The sequence below is a fragment of the Camelus dromedarius genome, chromosome 20 (genome assembly GCF_036321535.1).
Source record: "Camelus dromedarius isolate mCamDro1 chromosome 20, mCamDro1.pat, whole genome shotgun sequence".
Taxonomy (NCBI): domain Eukaryota; kingdom Metazoa; phylum Chordata; class Mammalia; order Artiodactyla; family Camelidae; genus Camelus; species Camelus dromedarius.
Window position 1 is genome coordinate 31966156 of NC_087455.1, and position 16324 is coordinate 31982479.

The 16324-nt window shown below is 50.1% G+C and overlaps 1 protein-coding gene across 1 annotated transcript in view; it reads right to left on the reverse strand.

Moving 5' to 3' along the window:
* Window positions 1-11408: 11408 nt before the first annotated feature.
* POP1 (POP1 homolog, ribonuclease P/MRP subunit) overlaps window positions 11409-16324 on the reverse strand; it is a 34239-nt gene continuing 29323 nt past the window's right edge. The window contains exons 15-16 of the mRNA XM_010981903.3: window positions 14471-14800; window positions 11409-13527 (exon numbers count right to left, since the gene is read on the reverse strand). Of these exons, the coding sequence (XP_010980205.2) occupies window positions 12885-13527; window positions 14471-14800 (973 nt within the window). The 3' untranslated portion in view covers window positions 11409-12884. The remainder of the gene's footprint in view (window positions 13528-14470; window positions 14801-16324) is intronic.

The window sequence follows — 16324 nt, forward strand, 5'->3', positions numbered from 1 at the left end:
CGCGTGTGTTCTCATTTTCACCAGACTGCAAGCTCCCTGCAGGCAGAAACCAAGGGAACATTGTGTTCTGAGTGCCCAGGGCCGTGCCGGACACCCAGCTGTCACTCCAGGAATGTTTATCAAACTGGACTGAATTGTGGGTGTGAAATGCAAAGCTCTCAGGGACTCTCATTATCGCCTGAGCAGGGCCAGGAATGCCGGGGTGAAGGAATGCCTTTGTGTCCCACACACTAACTTCAAGCCTCCCCCAAGAGCGGGGGAAAGAGATCAATCAACACTGAGGGCTTAAAACCTTCGCTTTTTTCTTTTTTCCCCTTTAAGGCATGTTTATTGTTATAATTGGCCCAAATATTTTAATTCCCACAAAGACATGTCACCTCCAGTCTCCAGTCATGTCAAAATGTCATCAGATAACCTCCCTGAAGTCGTTTTTTAACCTCCGAGTCAGCCATCAACACCCACAAGGCAGGCGCAGCACAAAGCCGCGGGGAGTAGGTGCAGTCGCCCCCTCCTGCCTCTCCTGTTTCTATATTTATGCAAAAGAGTTATAAGAAATAAAACAATTGTCTCTGGGACTCAAGCTAAATCTTGCAGCAATGACGTCTTGCTGCTGCCTCAGTAAACCGCCCGGAACGGCTTGTCTCCAGAACTCTATTATCCTCAGAAACAGAGAGAACATTATCATCTCTGTGTCATCCTTGCTTTCGCCTGCTGCTCTGCAAGATTTTCTCCCAGAACATTATTTTTTCCCCTAGTCCTAAGCATAACACTTTGCTAAATAATGGTGGGGAAAATAGCTTAAGAAGCACAGGCCTTTTTCATTTCCCAGCATGCAGATTCTTTTACACGTGCTCTCTGCTTCTCAGACACATGATGCTCTGCAGGCTCTGTGTCTGCTAGGGTGGGCTCACATTTAGTGCCTGTGTTGGAGCACGATTCATAGGTGTGCACACTCCTGTATGCGCACGTGTAGGTGGACACGCGTGCATATGTGCGGATGGCTGTGTGAGCACCCGTGTTGGTGGTTGCGCAACCCTTTGAGCATGTGCTCCATGCTTTCCCAGCTCCCCCTGCCTCTGTGTTGGGGCCACATGCTGGCCCTGGCCAATGAACTGCAAACGAGAGTGACTTCTGGGCTAGGGCAGCCTGTGTGCCGGTGTAGCGGCAGCTGTTTCTAACTGAATGCTTGTGTTCTCCCCAGGTTCCTGTGTTGAAGCCCTAACCCTCAGTGTGATGGTATTTGGAGGTGGAGCCTTTGGTGGATATTTAGGCTTAGCTGGGGTCATGAGAGTAGGGCCCCCCATGATGGGATTAGTGTCCTTATAAGAGAAGGAACCAAAGCATTCTCTCTCTCTCTCTTTTCTCTCCGTCTCTCGCTGTCTCTGTCTCTCCACCAAGTGAGGACACAGCAAGAAGGCAGCCACCTGCAAGTCAGGAAGTGAGTCCTCACCAGGAACCAAATCTGGCACCCTGACCCTGGCCTTCCCACCCTCCAGAACTGTGAGAGGTAACTGTCTATTGTTAAAGCCACTCAGTCTGTGGCATTTTGTTACAGCAGCCAGAGCAGACTAAAACAGATTATTTCTAGATGAAACAGCCCGGAGGTGAATGTGAGCTCTGACTTCCGGTGCGTTAGGCATTGCGATCTCACACTTCCTGCTGCAGCAACTAGTGCTGCCTCATATGGAAAACAGCGCAGATAACACCAAGTGCACAGGCTGTTGCGAGGCCTGAAGCAGGTAAAATCCCACATACTCTCTCTCTCAGGTAACTCAGTTAAATTGAACAAGTGCCTAAAGTGCACACTCTACTTGCTGGCACTGTGCTGGGGGCTGGGGAGTCAGGGACATTTCAGTCTAGCAGGAGAGCCCTGTAAACAGGCAGGTTATTACATAACGTGGCAAACGTCCAATGACTGGAGGGTACACAATACGCAGGAGGGAGTGGTTAATTCTGGAGGATTCAGGGAAGTTGACCCAAAAAGGGTAGATGGGTTAGATGAGGCCAAGGTTTGCCCCAGGTGAGATGGGGGGTCGGTACTGACTGCAGGATGTGCTTAGCAAGAGGGGCCCTTCACTGGTCTTTAGGACATTCATCTTAGCTCTACGACCCTCAGACTACTTCATATGGGGGTGGGTCACTCCCAGTGAGCAGGCAGGGATAGGGGGCAGAGGGAGAGAGGAAAGCATGAAATTCTCATTTGTTTGTGGTAAAGAAAATACAAGTTTGTTTGTTTTTAAGGCCATGAAGAACTGTCCTGCTTTCTTCGTATTCATCTCGAAGGGAGCAGCAGTATCGGCGTCGGCCTCCCCAGGTTCCCACGGGCCAGGGACAGACCTGGTCATACATGCCGCTGGGCTCCCCCAAGCCTACGGCCTGCTCCCTGGCCAGAGCGCCTCCAAAGGAATCAAAGGGAACGTAAACCTCATCCAGTTCCCGGGCTGCAGCACTGAACAACAAGACTGAACAAACCCCTCAAGGATCGCGTTCCTGAATCCCTGAAACCCCTCCATCCCTCCAAGCGCGACGTCCCGGGGCTGAACTAGGCTCCGCCTGCAGGAGCGCCTGTGGCGGTCCATGGCGCCACCCCGCGGCCAGGCTGGGGAACTGCACCTACTGGGAGCAAACGGAGCCCTCCCTCTTGCCAGTATGATCCTCCTCTCATCCCGAGTTTTGAGGGAAACAGGGATCCCGCGCTGGTCATCCTCAGCGCCCCCTCTTCCCCTATGAAGTCTCTGCGAACGGACAGGCAATGCTTTGACCACGGTTATTTTGGCCCTTAATACCTTAAGCCCCTGTTTGCCAAGAATCTGTTAAAGGGGAGGTCACTGACAACCCAGTTAAGGACACGGGCAGATATGGGTTTGATCCCAACTAGCTGTGTGACGCGGGCACTGCCTCCCCTCACTGAGCCTCGGTTTCCCTGTCTATAAAATGCAGATTTCTATAACTCACAGAATTGCTGGGAGGATTAAAAGACAAGCCGCAGGAAACAAGCTAAGGCTCCCTGAGTGGCGCATGGCAAGTGCTCGACCATGTAAACCCGGAGCCCCTGTGCTTCCGTTCCTCCACTCGAGTCTCGCTTCAAGATGGGGAGGTGGACATTAGTATTACATCCATTTTGTTGACAAGAACACAGGATCAGATTTCTTAAGTGACCTGCCCAGGGCCTTTAAGCGCCCAACCTGTCACCCAACTGCCATGCAAAGGCCCTGCACACGTCCACGGAGGGAAAGGGGGTATCCCCGCTGGTCCTCAGAGACCTCAGGTAGGAGGAAGACAGGACACAGAACTCTGGCCTGGGAGGGCGACAGATGGAAAGAAGAATTCTTAACTCAATCTCATGAACAGGAGATTAACATTTCATCCTCACTGGGCGTAAGAGCTGCACCTAAAGAGACCCACCCAACTGGCCGGGCTCAGAGTGATGCAGGCAGAGGGGGCCAGGCCCTCGGACTCATGGGCAGGATGAAAAGAATTAAATGAGCCAAGGCTTTGAAGACTGGGCAGAGTGGGAGGAGAGGCGAGGGCTTCAAGCCGAGCGCTCTGGGTTCAGAAGGAGAATGCTGTGCGGGGTACCCACTCCTTTCTGGGTGGAAGGGTGGCTGTATTTTTTTATGGCTTTGCTTTTGGCTGATGTTTTAAACATGAGCGGCCAACTGGGAGACGAAATCACGGGCATTTCAGAAATGCCTATTGATGGCAAGATGAATGGCTTGGGTGGTGGTTGACTCGTAAATAACAGCGGCCTACTGGGACAAAATGAGAGAGAAAAGCAAATGAAATACGTTTATTGGGGCTCCAGGGCCATCTTTCCCAGGAAATCATCAGGATGAGAAAGACCGGATCCCTGTGCCAGACCAAGAAATTCTTAAACACGCTCACGTGGCACCAAGGGAGTCCATTGTCGACCTTGAATGGCTTAAGGACAAGCCCACACCTACGCTTGATTCACGTCCGTTTCTGTCTGACCCTCCGGTGCCTGCACAGAACAGCCACGTCCCTGGTGGCCCACATGGGTGAAGGACGGGGGCAGCACAACGTGGCGTGCAGCTGAGCTCAGGCTCCCAGTTGGCTGACTTAGAGCCAGATCTCGAACCTGGGTCTTTCCAGCAAATTACTGAGCCTCTCTAAACCTCAGTTTCCTTGTCTGTAAAATGGAGACAATGATAAGAGTGTGGTTGTAAATATTAACTGGAATATTGCACACAGAGCCTGGTGGGCAGCGAGCACTCAGTCAGTGCCCCCTTTGTTATTGCTGATGACAGCTGAACACCGAAAAGCCATCCCAAAGGCTGCACTGGTCAAGTTCATTTTTTTCACACCACAGGGAGATCCAGGCTGAGGAATCACTGGTGACGAAGACAGGGGAGGCCAGAGCCCAGCATGATCACTGCTCCCCCTTTCCTCTCTCCAGGCCCTGTCAGACTTGGGGAGGCGTCTACTGATTCAGGCTGTGAACATGGTGGACACCCAGCCCACGGCCACCCTCACCTCCAAACTCTGGGAGGGTGGGGTGGACAGAGCCCCCTGTGGTAATGTTGGTCCAGGAAAAACAAACCCCAGACCCCAGCCCTCGCTCACCCTGTGCTGAAGGCCGGCTTCCCCCTGCCTGCCACCTGCTTCTCCGAGGGGGGTACCCTACCCCCAGTGTGTTCAGTTGAATGAAAAGCAAGGTTTCGGGGAAGCCAAAGTCTGCCCTGGGTTCAGAACAATCCCTACCTTCTCTCCTCTCCGTTCCAAAGGGGTAGACCTGCTGGGGCCACTCAGGAGCAGAAAACAATTCGTGACACGTAAAGGAATCCTCCCAGCTCAGTGTCCTGTGCTCTGGGGCCAGTTAGTGCCACGCTGGCCGAGGTCCTCTGCACATGAGGTGCCACCACAGAGGCCCCAGCCAAGGCGCCCCGGGCAAGGGGCTGGAGCTGCTTCTCAAAGGCCGCTCAGGCCTGCGTGGGCGTGAGGTAGGTGGACAGGACCAGCTCAGGGCATCCAAGAGGCCTGATGAAACCAAATGCAAACAGACACTCTGACCTCTCTCCGGAGACACCCCCGGCTCCCTCTCTCAACAGCAATACCAGGAGTCAGGACCTGGCATCTTAAACAAGGCATCCAACACTTAATGCCTGAGGGGCTGAGGCAAAACGCCATCAGAGTGTCCCCAGTGGGAGCTCGCCAGGCCTGGCAAAGTCCCCAAGAGTTACTTCAAGGGGCATCTATTAAATGCTGGAAGAAAAACAAGTTCCTGACCAGAATATTCAGAAATTAGAAACTAGGCCTGACACACACACACACACACACCCACACACACCCTTAGGCCCTGCTAATTCATAACACTCAAAAAGAGTGACATTCACATTTGAGAAAAGCCAGTGAGTGGCAAGAGCATCAGAATCTCAGAAGTGGAAAAAACCCAAAAGATGCCTGCTCTGGTGATTCTCAGACATGGTGCCAACGGCCCGTACTGGAGTCACAAAGGGAGCTTCATAAACTACAGATTTTGGGGCCACCCCACAGATGCTCAGAAATTTATGTTCTTAGCAAACTCCTCAGATGCTTCCAATGACAACCAGCTTTAGAAACCACTGACTCGGTCCACTGCCCCTGCAGCTTTCCTGTGTATGCAAATCGCACGGTGGTCTTGTTCAAGCACAGACCGCTTTCAGGAGGTCTGGGGTGAGGCCTGAGACCCTGAATTTCTAATGCTGATGCTGCTGGTCTCTGGACCACATTTTAAGTAGTAAGACGGTTCTCCAGCCTCCCCGGTATTACTGGGGAAACAGATAAACAGCTGCAGGCCTGGGAAAAGCTGAGAAGGGAACCACTGAACCAGGAGAAAAAAAAATGAGGTGGGTAGGGATGAGGAGACGGGAGGCGGGATGCCTACTGGGCTGGAATGACTGGGAAGAGCCAGCTGGAGAGCCAGCAGAGCGTCTCCCCAGGGGATTCTCTTACCAGGCCAGTCTTGGGACTTGTTTCCTAATGATTGTTGCAGGCATACAATAGGGAATATTCAGAATCACACCGAGCTAGGCTCACAAGAGGTTCTCTGCAGAAACCCACCCAGTCTGAGAGCTGGTGGGGGCAGGACCATAGCTGCCCCCACTTTGGCAGGATTGGCTTCAGAGTCTCCACGCCAGCTGCTGGCACTTATTCCAGAAAGTTCATCAAGCACCTCCCGCCTCCCCCATACAAGTGCATGGGCACGCATGCATGCTCGCACACACACACCCCTTGGCTGCTCGAAAGTGGCACCAGGAGTCACCTGGTGCTCTGTGCTGCCATCTCCTACCCTTGGGTGCAGCTTTTGTTCAGCGCTTGCTGCACCAACGTGCTGGGAACAGGGGTGTCTGACAGCTCCCTGCCTTAGCTCCACCTCCCTGGATGCCCTAGAGCAGACCCAGCTATTCAAGCCGCATGCAAACCTGGAGGGGCCAGGAAATTAACACTCCCAGGGGCAGCCCATGCCTGGGAGGAATGAGAGCTGGTAAAGAGATTCCCCTGTCCTGGGCCTCACGTGGACAAGGCAGGGTGGATGCACTCACTCACCCCCACGGGTGACTGGCTGAACACTGCCTGACTCCTTCAGCTTTCACTTCTTCCCCAGTTCCCTCTGCCCCTTCTCCACATTCCTGTCCCCTTAGGTCACTTCCTAAAAGAAACCACCTGCATGTAAGTTGGCCAGGCTCTGCTTTTGAGGAAAACCAAGCTCGCACAGGCCTTAAGGAGCAGCAGCTCAATCCTGCAGAGCAAGGGAGGAGAGGGCTGGAGACTTCAGAGAGGGCCCACAGTGACCCAGAACGTTCGAGGCGCTCCCTAAAGCCAGCAGCCCCTGCCTGAGGCTCCAGCAGCTGTGCGGGGGTGTTCTGAGAACAAATCATGCCTTGTCCAAAAAATTACTTACGGTCCTCTGTGAGATGGTGGAAACCTAAGGAAGGAAAGCTAAAAGCAATGAGGCTAGTTTAGCCTGGAGAAGAGAAAGCAGAAAGGTTAATGACTGACTTCCTAAAAATACAGGGCTGTTCTCAGTGTTGGCTGATGGAAGTAGGGAGGCAGGGAGACAGGATTAAGCTGAGGCTGGAGGGGGCAGTTCGCCCATCAGCATGCTGCCGAGGGGGAGATGGCATCTTTGAGTGAAGTAATGAGCTCCCCGTCGTTGGAGGAATTCAGCCGTGATGGGAGGCAAACTTACTGGGAATAATGTGCTTGGGATTCATTTTTCAGATAAGAGCATTTAAAGGTGTTTCTTCTCTAGGCCCCTCTTTAAAAGTCACAGGCCTTCAAACTAGGATTTTAGGAGTAGGGGTCTGCTTCCAAAGAGGGAATACTGATTGATCTGTAACCTCATAAACTGCCCCAATCCAAGGACACACACAATTGAACTGAATTGTAGTTCTGATTGTTTTCCAGAGCAGGCTGTTTTCTTGTGAGGTCTTGGCACCACCTAGTGGCTCAACAGTCCATTACAACACGTACTGGGGATTAGTAGTATTGAAGTTTAACACAAACATCCTTTTTTTTTTTTTTTAGCCACAAACATCCTCTTTTTTTTTTTTAACAGAAAAAAAAGCCTTTTTATATACCACCAATGATTAGAGAATGTAATGGGATAAATATTTCCTTTATAATACCAACAGAAACCTTAATTATGTAATATACATCATATATATATATATATAAAATATACCCCCAAATGTTCAAGCCCTACCTAAAGAATACTGTCAAACTTGACTGCAAGTTCCAGAATAAATGAACCATGTTAATTGGATGGTAACAGTCAATATTGTAAAAATATAATCACTTTAAACATAAGCTAAAAATATGGCATAAGCCCAATAAAAATCACAGTACAAATTTTCTCAGGAATTTGAAAAACTGATCCTAAAATTCACCTGGAAGCATACACATGCAAGAAATTTGTGAAAGAAAATAGGTGGACTTATTTTGTAGGTAGCAAACCTACTATAAAGTTATAGTGATCAAAAAAGAGTGCAGTTTGGGCCCTGAAATAGGCATACAAATTCGTGGACTTGAATAATTATGTTCAGAATCAGACACTTAGGTTTTCTTTTATGTTGCTGTAACTTACATACACAAAATGCATATATCTTACATGTAGAGAATAGTGAATTTTTACACGCACAAACACACTCTTTGATTAATGCATCGATTCAACAAAAATCTATTAAATACAAGGTATGGGTGAAGACGGTGATGAAGCCTGACGTGCAACAGTAACTAGTAAGACACGGTCTCCCCTTCACGAGGCTGTCAGCCTAAAGGAGACGACAAACAAGTAGACAAACAAGTCAGCAGCAGCAGAATCATGATATATCGTGACAAACCCGTGCGATAGAAGTAAACGCAGGCGGGAGGAGGCCTCCCTGAGAAACACCGCCACGCCCGGCGGGATGGGACGAGAGGGGGTGGGGGTGGGAGAGGCGAGAACATTCCATGAAGGCAAAACACCGCCCAGGCCAAGTCCTGGTGGCACCAAGAGCCTGGCTGCTCAAGGAACCTAACGGCCAGTGTGTTCAGCGCAAAGTGAAGAGGCCGAGGCGGCGAGCGACGGGACGCGGGGGAGGACCTCGAGGAGGTCCGCGTTCGCAAACATTTCCCCAGGAGAGAGCACACGGATGCTTAGGGTGGGTTCTTCCAGGGCAGAAGCTCGTGGAATTTTCGTTTTGAGAAAAGAGGGAGAAGGAAAATGCCGTTACCTGAATGCGGCCGTTTGCGCAGATGCAGCAGGACCCCATCCGCAGACAGCAGTGCCTTCAGCTCCGGTCCAGCGTGGCTCGTCGCCGCTGACAAGCTGTGTTTTTGGCTAATTGCCTTGAAGCTCATATTGAAGTCTAGAACCGTGGTTCTGAGCCCTGGCTGCAAGTCACTGGCCAAGTGCGTCAGAGTCCCAGCGTCAGGCCGCCCCCTACTCCTTAAATAGGCAGCCCTGGGGGCGGGCTCGCCCACCAGGGCTTCGAGGGCGCCCAGGTGATTTCAATGTGCAGCCAAGGTTGAGAACAGCTGGCCTGGAGGATAGGCCCCAAGAGAAAGCGAAAAATAACCTCATTTTATACTCCCAAGTGGTGATGGCTATACAAGGCGCCAGGCTGTTTTCTTCTTTGAGACCAGGCGTCTCCCCCAGGTGGAAGCCCCCACTCCTGACCCTGCAGCCCTCTCAACTACCTCCCCTAAGGTCCCACCTGGCTGCTTCACAGGTCAACAGACCTGTGCGCTGGGCCTGCTACAGGTACAGGAATTGCAAGGTTTTGTAACCCAGCAAAGGCTCACGTGCCCGCGGAGTAGAAACCCTGACAGTGGGTTTATAGCAAAGTAAGGGTTTTTTTTGCAGGGCTCCCAGCAAGAGAGTGGGTGGCAAGCCTCAGATCCACTCCAGCTTGGTCTCTGGGTTAGAAGTGCTTTTAAAGGGAAAGAACAAAGAAGCTGGGGTTAATCAGCATCTTGCGACATTTCTTAATTGCAGTTTCAGAGGTTAGGTTGTCTCTGGTTTATGATTCTCTTGACCAGGTGGTCCATGGCTTGGGGGAGCCTGTTAGCTCACCTGGAGACACAACATGAGTTTATATGTGAATAACATTATTGTTAGGCTGTGTTACTGACAACAGCAATTTTAGTAGACAGTAACAACCTGGGTCATCTGACTGGGTGATTAGAGTTCACTTAGCACGGGACTGAGGTCAGAGATGACAAGCAAGGGAATCAGGTATTGGGTAGAGAGATTAACCATGAACTTGGAAACGGAATCCAGGTTTAGGGGGGCTCTGTTTCAGTTTCCCCGGCCTCATTACTCTTTCTTGCTTTCCCAGGGTTCAGGGGCTCCAAACCCCCTGAAGCCGCAGTTCTGAGCCCAAGTCACACAGCAGAATGGCCTGGGGACCTGGAAGAAGTGCTGAGGCTGGGGCCCAACCTGTGACTGCTTTCCAGGGGCAGCTTGGGCTATCGGGTGATTCCAGTGTGCAGCCAGGGACAAAAGCCTGATAACCATTGCTGTCGAAGGCAAGACAGCACCCGCGGGCCTCCAGTTCTGGGGCCGCCAGCCCCGCTGTGGGACTGGGGTCACTACCCCGAGCAACCCCCGTCTTTGTTACCTCCTATCACGTGCTAAGAGCCCAGCCCCAGTCCCAGCTCCTGCGCTCCCCAGGCCTCAGGCCGGCGGCCACAAGCAGACCAGTGAAGACGACTATGGGGTCCACCCTGAAGCCAGCTGCCGCCCTCACCTCCCACAGGCCGGGAAGACTCCCCTCGGCACGGGGCGGCCAAGACAGCAATGCGACCTTGAGTGCACAGTGGGCTGGCTACCTGCTGACCTCCTAGTTCCAATAAAAGGATGGGCATCAGGGTTCATGATAACCAAGCTCCAGGAGGAACTGGCAATGTGCACTGAAGCGCATGTGCCCTGCGTGGGGGTTGTCATACGTTACTGCTGACGCTACTTAAAGGAAAACTACGCACACACATCTCAACGCTTAGAAGGCTGCGTTCCAGAAAGGGGACAGCGGTCACAGCTGGGTGGGGAACATCCTGGTGACGAGTTCTGTTGTTGTTGCTTATCTGCATTTTCTAGGTTATCTGTTTGAGTATGGATGATTAATGATTAGTTCTATAATGTTTTTAAAAAGCAGAGCACAATCACAGACAGAATCAACTGTTTCACACACACAGTTCAGGTGTGGAACTGGAGGTTTGGCTCACACCTCTGCTGTGCAGGACCCTTCCTGACCGCTCTCTCTGCCCCTCCACCAGAGGGCAGGGCCCCCGCTGCGCTTGGTTGGTAGTTTGGCAGGGAGGCACGTAGTAGGATCTCAATAAACACGTTCATTCATTCCATTGCTACAGAGAATAAGGCCATTCATTCCTATCAGTTTTTTCATAAGACAAATGGATTTTTTACTGTTTATCTGTTTATGAGCAGATTTGGTCACACTGTTTTGCAAAGTATATGCCATGAAACTAGTGTTCTCCAGACAATAGGTATGCTAAAAAAAATAGGCGGGGGGTAGCATCTGTGAAAGAGATTTCCTTCCTGCAGGTATCTGCAATGCCTCAGCTCTACTAAAATACATTGTGCATCTGCAATAGGAGAATGCAGCTTATAGCTTTCCCCAAATTTATGTAGCCACGAAACCCTTTTTTCCAAGAAACATTTCCAGGGACCAGCGCTCCCAGGAATATATTGTGGGAAATGCTCGGCTATCCTTTCAGGCATGGTTCTTCGACCCACCACCACGAAGCAGAGGAGCTGCGCCCTGTGCCCTGTGCCCCAGGGAGGTGCTGGGCTCCTTCAGTGACACAGCTCGCTCAGACTTCTGTCATCGAGTGAGCAAAGCCACGATGATGTGGTTGAGAGCCTCGGGACCAAATGAGGAATGGCCCTATAAACATTAACAACCAAGCACCAGGTGACATTTCCATTTATTCTGCTCACAGACACCGTTGAGTTATACTATTTTTTTTCAGTTGCATTTGTGTTGGACACAAATACATCCAGAGGCACAGTGAGTGGGAAAGCATGAGACAGTTCACTGGCCACTGTGATGCTTGCTGTGTCTCTCCCCAGCTTATCACTTCTGAAGACATTCATTGCCAGATGCTACTGCAAACACACAATGCGTTCACATGAAATAATACCTCGCTGTACATTTTTAAAATGCCACTGACACTCTGCTAGAAATGTGTGGCAGGAATATGATGGAGTAAGGGGATGAGTGAGTCACAGATGGCAACTAAAAGCTGGTGAGCAGCTAGGTTCCCTGCAAGTGAATAAAAGCAGCAGTGATCCCACCCTTCCTGTGGGACAGGATGAGACCTGCTCCCAGGGTCGGGTGGACGATGGGACTGCATGAACGTTTAAAAGTAGCTTGTCATTAATTGTCACCTTGCACAGCCACATTTCCCAGAGTGTGTCCCTAAGAACACCGGTCCTACAAAGTGCTCTTTGCAAAAGGAATCTGGGGATCAAAAAGATTCAGAAAACACTGTAGACTATTACCCACTTCCTGGAGAACCCAATGTGCATTATCACATGGAAGGTTCCAGAAGTCCTTTAGAAAGAAATGCTTCACTGTATTTAACCCAGAGCTTCCCAAATCCCTCCGACCTTGGAATCTTCTCCTTATATAACACTTCATAGAATATATTTTGAGAAATGCTCCTCAATGGCTTTAAAAAAATCTTTGCAGAAACAAAAAGCTCAGAAAAGTAACTCCTAGAATCCCGTGCTGGTCAACACCACAGGACAAGGGGTCGTAAAATCACAGACCACCACTAATTCCATCTCCACACCTTGGCCATAAACCAAACCTGCCTGAAAAGAGGCAGCGATACATTTTCCACGATTTCCTTCTTTATGGTGTGAAGTGTGGAGCAGGCTGATTACAGTACAGAACTGAACATGGCCCAGATGGGGGCCCGTATTTCATGTACGGAGGCCAGATGTTTCTGGTCTTTTCCTCTTCCATAACAATCAAATCATTAAACAACCATCGTCACTTATCACAGGACTACAAGATTTTTCCAACAGACTTGACAGCCCTTTGTTCCTGATAAAAAGGGAGGCAAGAAAACACAGAGCTTTGAATTATTTTCAGCAAGAATTACACAGACCAAGAAATCAAAATACAAAAGCTGTTGCCTATATGTGCCAAATAATTCTAAAGTGTGACAGCAAGGACAGGGAAAGATGGCAATGAGATTACTGGAATGATGTAAACATTTCATCCATTTGCATAAATACATAATTTTTTAAAATTCTCGTTTCTAAGGAATTTCACATGAAATTTTAAAACAGAAGATGGTGAAAACAACCCTCCCATGGCGGGGACTGGCAAACACAGTTATTATCTATGCCCTGCCCGGAGGTGAACCGACCTTCACACCTCAACAGTGATTCTCGCAAATCGATACTGCAGGGAGGCGGGCGGCCTCAGCAGCACGAGGCCCCGCTGCCCTCCTGGCTGGCTGGACAGCATATCCAGCAAGCCCGTCAAACTGACGAAACCCAGGGCTTCTCCACAGCCGACGGCCATGGAAAAATCTCCCCGGGTGACAAAGCCCAGGAGAACTCTGGAGCAGTGAGAAGTCACAGCCGGGAGAGGGCCGGACCACAAACCCAGGGTCAGAGCGTGGGGCCCGGCGGCAGGGTCCCCGTCTGCCAGGCCCTCGGATGCGGCGCTCCCTCTGTTCTGCCTCTTCTCTGTCTTTTCCTTCTCCTTCTGTTTCCGGATCTTGCTCTTGAATGGGTCGCAGTGCTTGGATTCCTGGGGCCCGCGGTACAGCCGATCGCAGCTGAGCTGGAGGAGGTCCTCCTTGGCCGGGATGCAGATCATGGTGTGCGGCTCGGGGCTGCCCTTCCTGAGCAGGGACAGCCTGACCCACACCAGGGCCCTGGGGAAGCAGTCCAAGACGGACAAGCAGACCTCTCTGCTCAGTTCCTGCTGCCCTCTGCCAGGACCCAGCCGGGCCGCCCGACGGTCCCCGCACCAGGCCGACAGCTGCCTCAGTAATTTTCTACTCCTGCGTGAAGTTGGAGACACATGTTTTGAGGATATTGTTATTCAAGGAGAAAATACGCAGTTAGAAGACTGGACGCTCTAGGAGTCCTTTAGATTTTTTTATACTCTATGTGGGGGAAGGAGCAAACCATTAATTTTTTAAAAGTTTAAAATACACTTTGACACATTTTCGTAATGATATTTTTCTTTTCATGTGTCTACTATTCTGAGAGTGAAGGATTCAAGTTTAAGAAGTTGAAGGCAGAGAAAAATGAGAGGGAGGCAGAATCTGTGGCTATAATCCCAGTGAGAGGATTAAAGAGGAGCTGATATTCTGATGAGAAAAGAAACTCTAGGGACAGTTCTATGAAAAATAACAAAGAAGGATATGAAATTATAGGTTACTGTGCAGAAAACTAAGTATATTGCAAGAGGAAAGAGTAATTTTTAAAAATCAGGACACAGAATAAAGGGTAAACTGATCCGCAGAACCGAACAGCCTGCAGAAGGACTGAGTGGAACACATGCCACACGGCAGCCGCTGTGTCATGACAGGCTCACCGTGAACGGGACCTAGTTGGCCACCAATGCAGATCATTCAAAAGCGACGAGAAGACACCTAATTCAGTGATTTAAAGTAAAGAACACTTGCAGGAGTCATTCATCACCTGTCACAATTGTGAGGGTACTGCTTTGTGAACAAAGACTAAACAAAACAGATCATAGGAAAAAAAAGGGTCTATTCTAAACCATCTCGTCAGTGAGCATCATGCCCCAAGTCAAATGGGATTCAGCTGTCTCCCCAGGCCCTCCAGGACACACTGAGGGACTGGCTTTCCTTTCCAGAAAGTCTGTAAATTCACTTGGGCTTTGCATAAAGGAACAATAACTTTTACATCCTGTAGCCTGGTCAGTATTAAAAAAACAGACAATCCAAAGCGCGTCTGGAAGTCGTGTGCACTCACCTCAGGACACAGAAGAGGCTGCTGGTGGCACCCCGGCTCATTGCCCACTCAGGCCCTGCCCGGGCTGGGCAATCCATGTCCATTACCTCTGCGTCATTCAGGGAGGTGCCCGCTTCCCCAGACAGCTGACGAGTCCTTCCAGGCGTGGGAGCACCAGGCACCACGTCTCCGGTCGGACCCATCTCCCCACCCCCCGGAGAGGAAGCTGCAGACGACTCCTCCCAGGCCTGGACTCTGGATTCCCAGTCTCGAGTTAATTGCTCCCAGGGGCAGCAGAAAGGTGCCAGAGTGCCCAGCTTCACATAGTTGGGCCGCTTTGCAGGAGGGCGTCTGAGGGAGAGCAAAGAGGAGAACCAATTTTGAACAATTTAGGACTGGACTATTAAAATAATGATGGCCACCGGACTTCGCTTCTGTTTAAACAACAAACATATAAAAAAAGTTTTCTATGAAATATGACTTCAAAAAAATAATAACCCAACTCTACTGGCCAAGTTATTTTGTTTTCTCCAGTTTTTACTGTGATAGATACTGTCCCCACACAGTCGCCCACGTGGCCACTGCACAACTCCAGGGGCGCCACTCCTGAAGGACTGCCAGTACGTGGTGCCCCTGGAGCCATGCAGTGATGCCCCTGCACACTCACTGGTTCCAAGTTCAAAAGGTGCAAAAGGGGTGATGGTGAAGTTTCTCTCTCGCCCTTGACCTCTGGTGACCCAGCTGTCCCCCACAGAGACAACGGCGTCATCAGTTTCTTACATATCCTTCTATGATATTTTATGAACATACAGATATATACATACTTTTTTTTAAACCAATTTTTACATAAATGGTGGCAAACATACTGTACTCTGCTTAACCTTATTTATCAAAACATCTTGGAGACCATTTTTTTATTAGCACAAAATACCTCTTCTGCACAAGGCTTATCTCACTGGATGATTGTACCCTAAGTTATCTAGACAGTCTTCTACTGAAGGACACTGGTTATTTTCAACTTTTGCTTCTACAAATGATGCTGCCGTGAACGATCTCGAACATATCGCATGAGCACAAGTTTACCCACAGGATGAAGTTCTGGGAGCAGAACTGCTAAGGTAAAAAGTCTTATTAGCATTTGCAATTTTGACAGGTATTTCCAAACTGCCCTCCACACGGGTGGTACCAATTGACCTTTCCAGCAATGTGTGCGTGAAGGAGAACCTCTGAAAACCACAAGCTGCTGGGAAGCAGGACCTGCTCTGGTATGTGATGACCTCCAGAGGGACGGGCCGCCTGACTGACGGTCTCCCCGGGACAGGCCCAGACATGCCTTCCCCCATGTATTCCTGACTATGTGCTGTGCCCTAGGACCCTGAACGGCAGTGAACCTGCGGGCTTAATTGAGGGCTCAGTTTGAGCCTATATTCTGGAGATTGAACCAAATGCGCTCTGGCCCCCAGGAGGGATAGCCAGTGAAAACCACTCTCGGGAAACTGGTCTCACAGGGGCTTTAAAAAGAGACATGGGCAACTTACAGGAAAAGAGACCAAAAAAAAAAGGTGAAAACACTTAAGAATATCCAACCTCACTTGTAAGCAAACAAGAAAATTAAAACAATAAGTTGTCATGTTTTTCATCTATCAGCTTTGTCAGTGTTAAAGGATTGGTAACAGCCTGTGTTGGTGAGAAGTGAGGGAAAACAGGCCCCCTCAGGACCGGGAGGTAAAACCCCACATGAATACAAACAGCAACGTGTCAGGTACATCAGATCCTCAACGTGCGCATCTTTTCTTTTTTAAAGCAGGAATCTTCCTTACGGGATTTAGCCTAAGGTCTTTGCTTTCTTTCCCCTACAGCTCCTCTCCAGTGCCG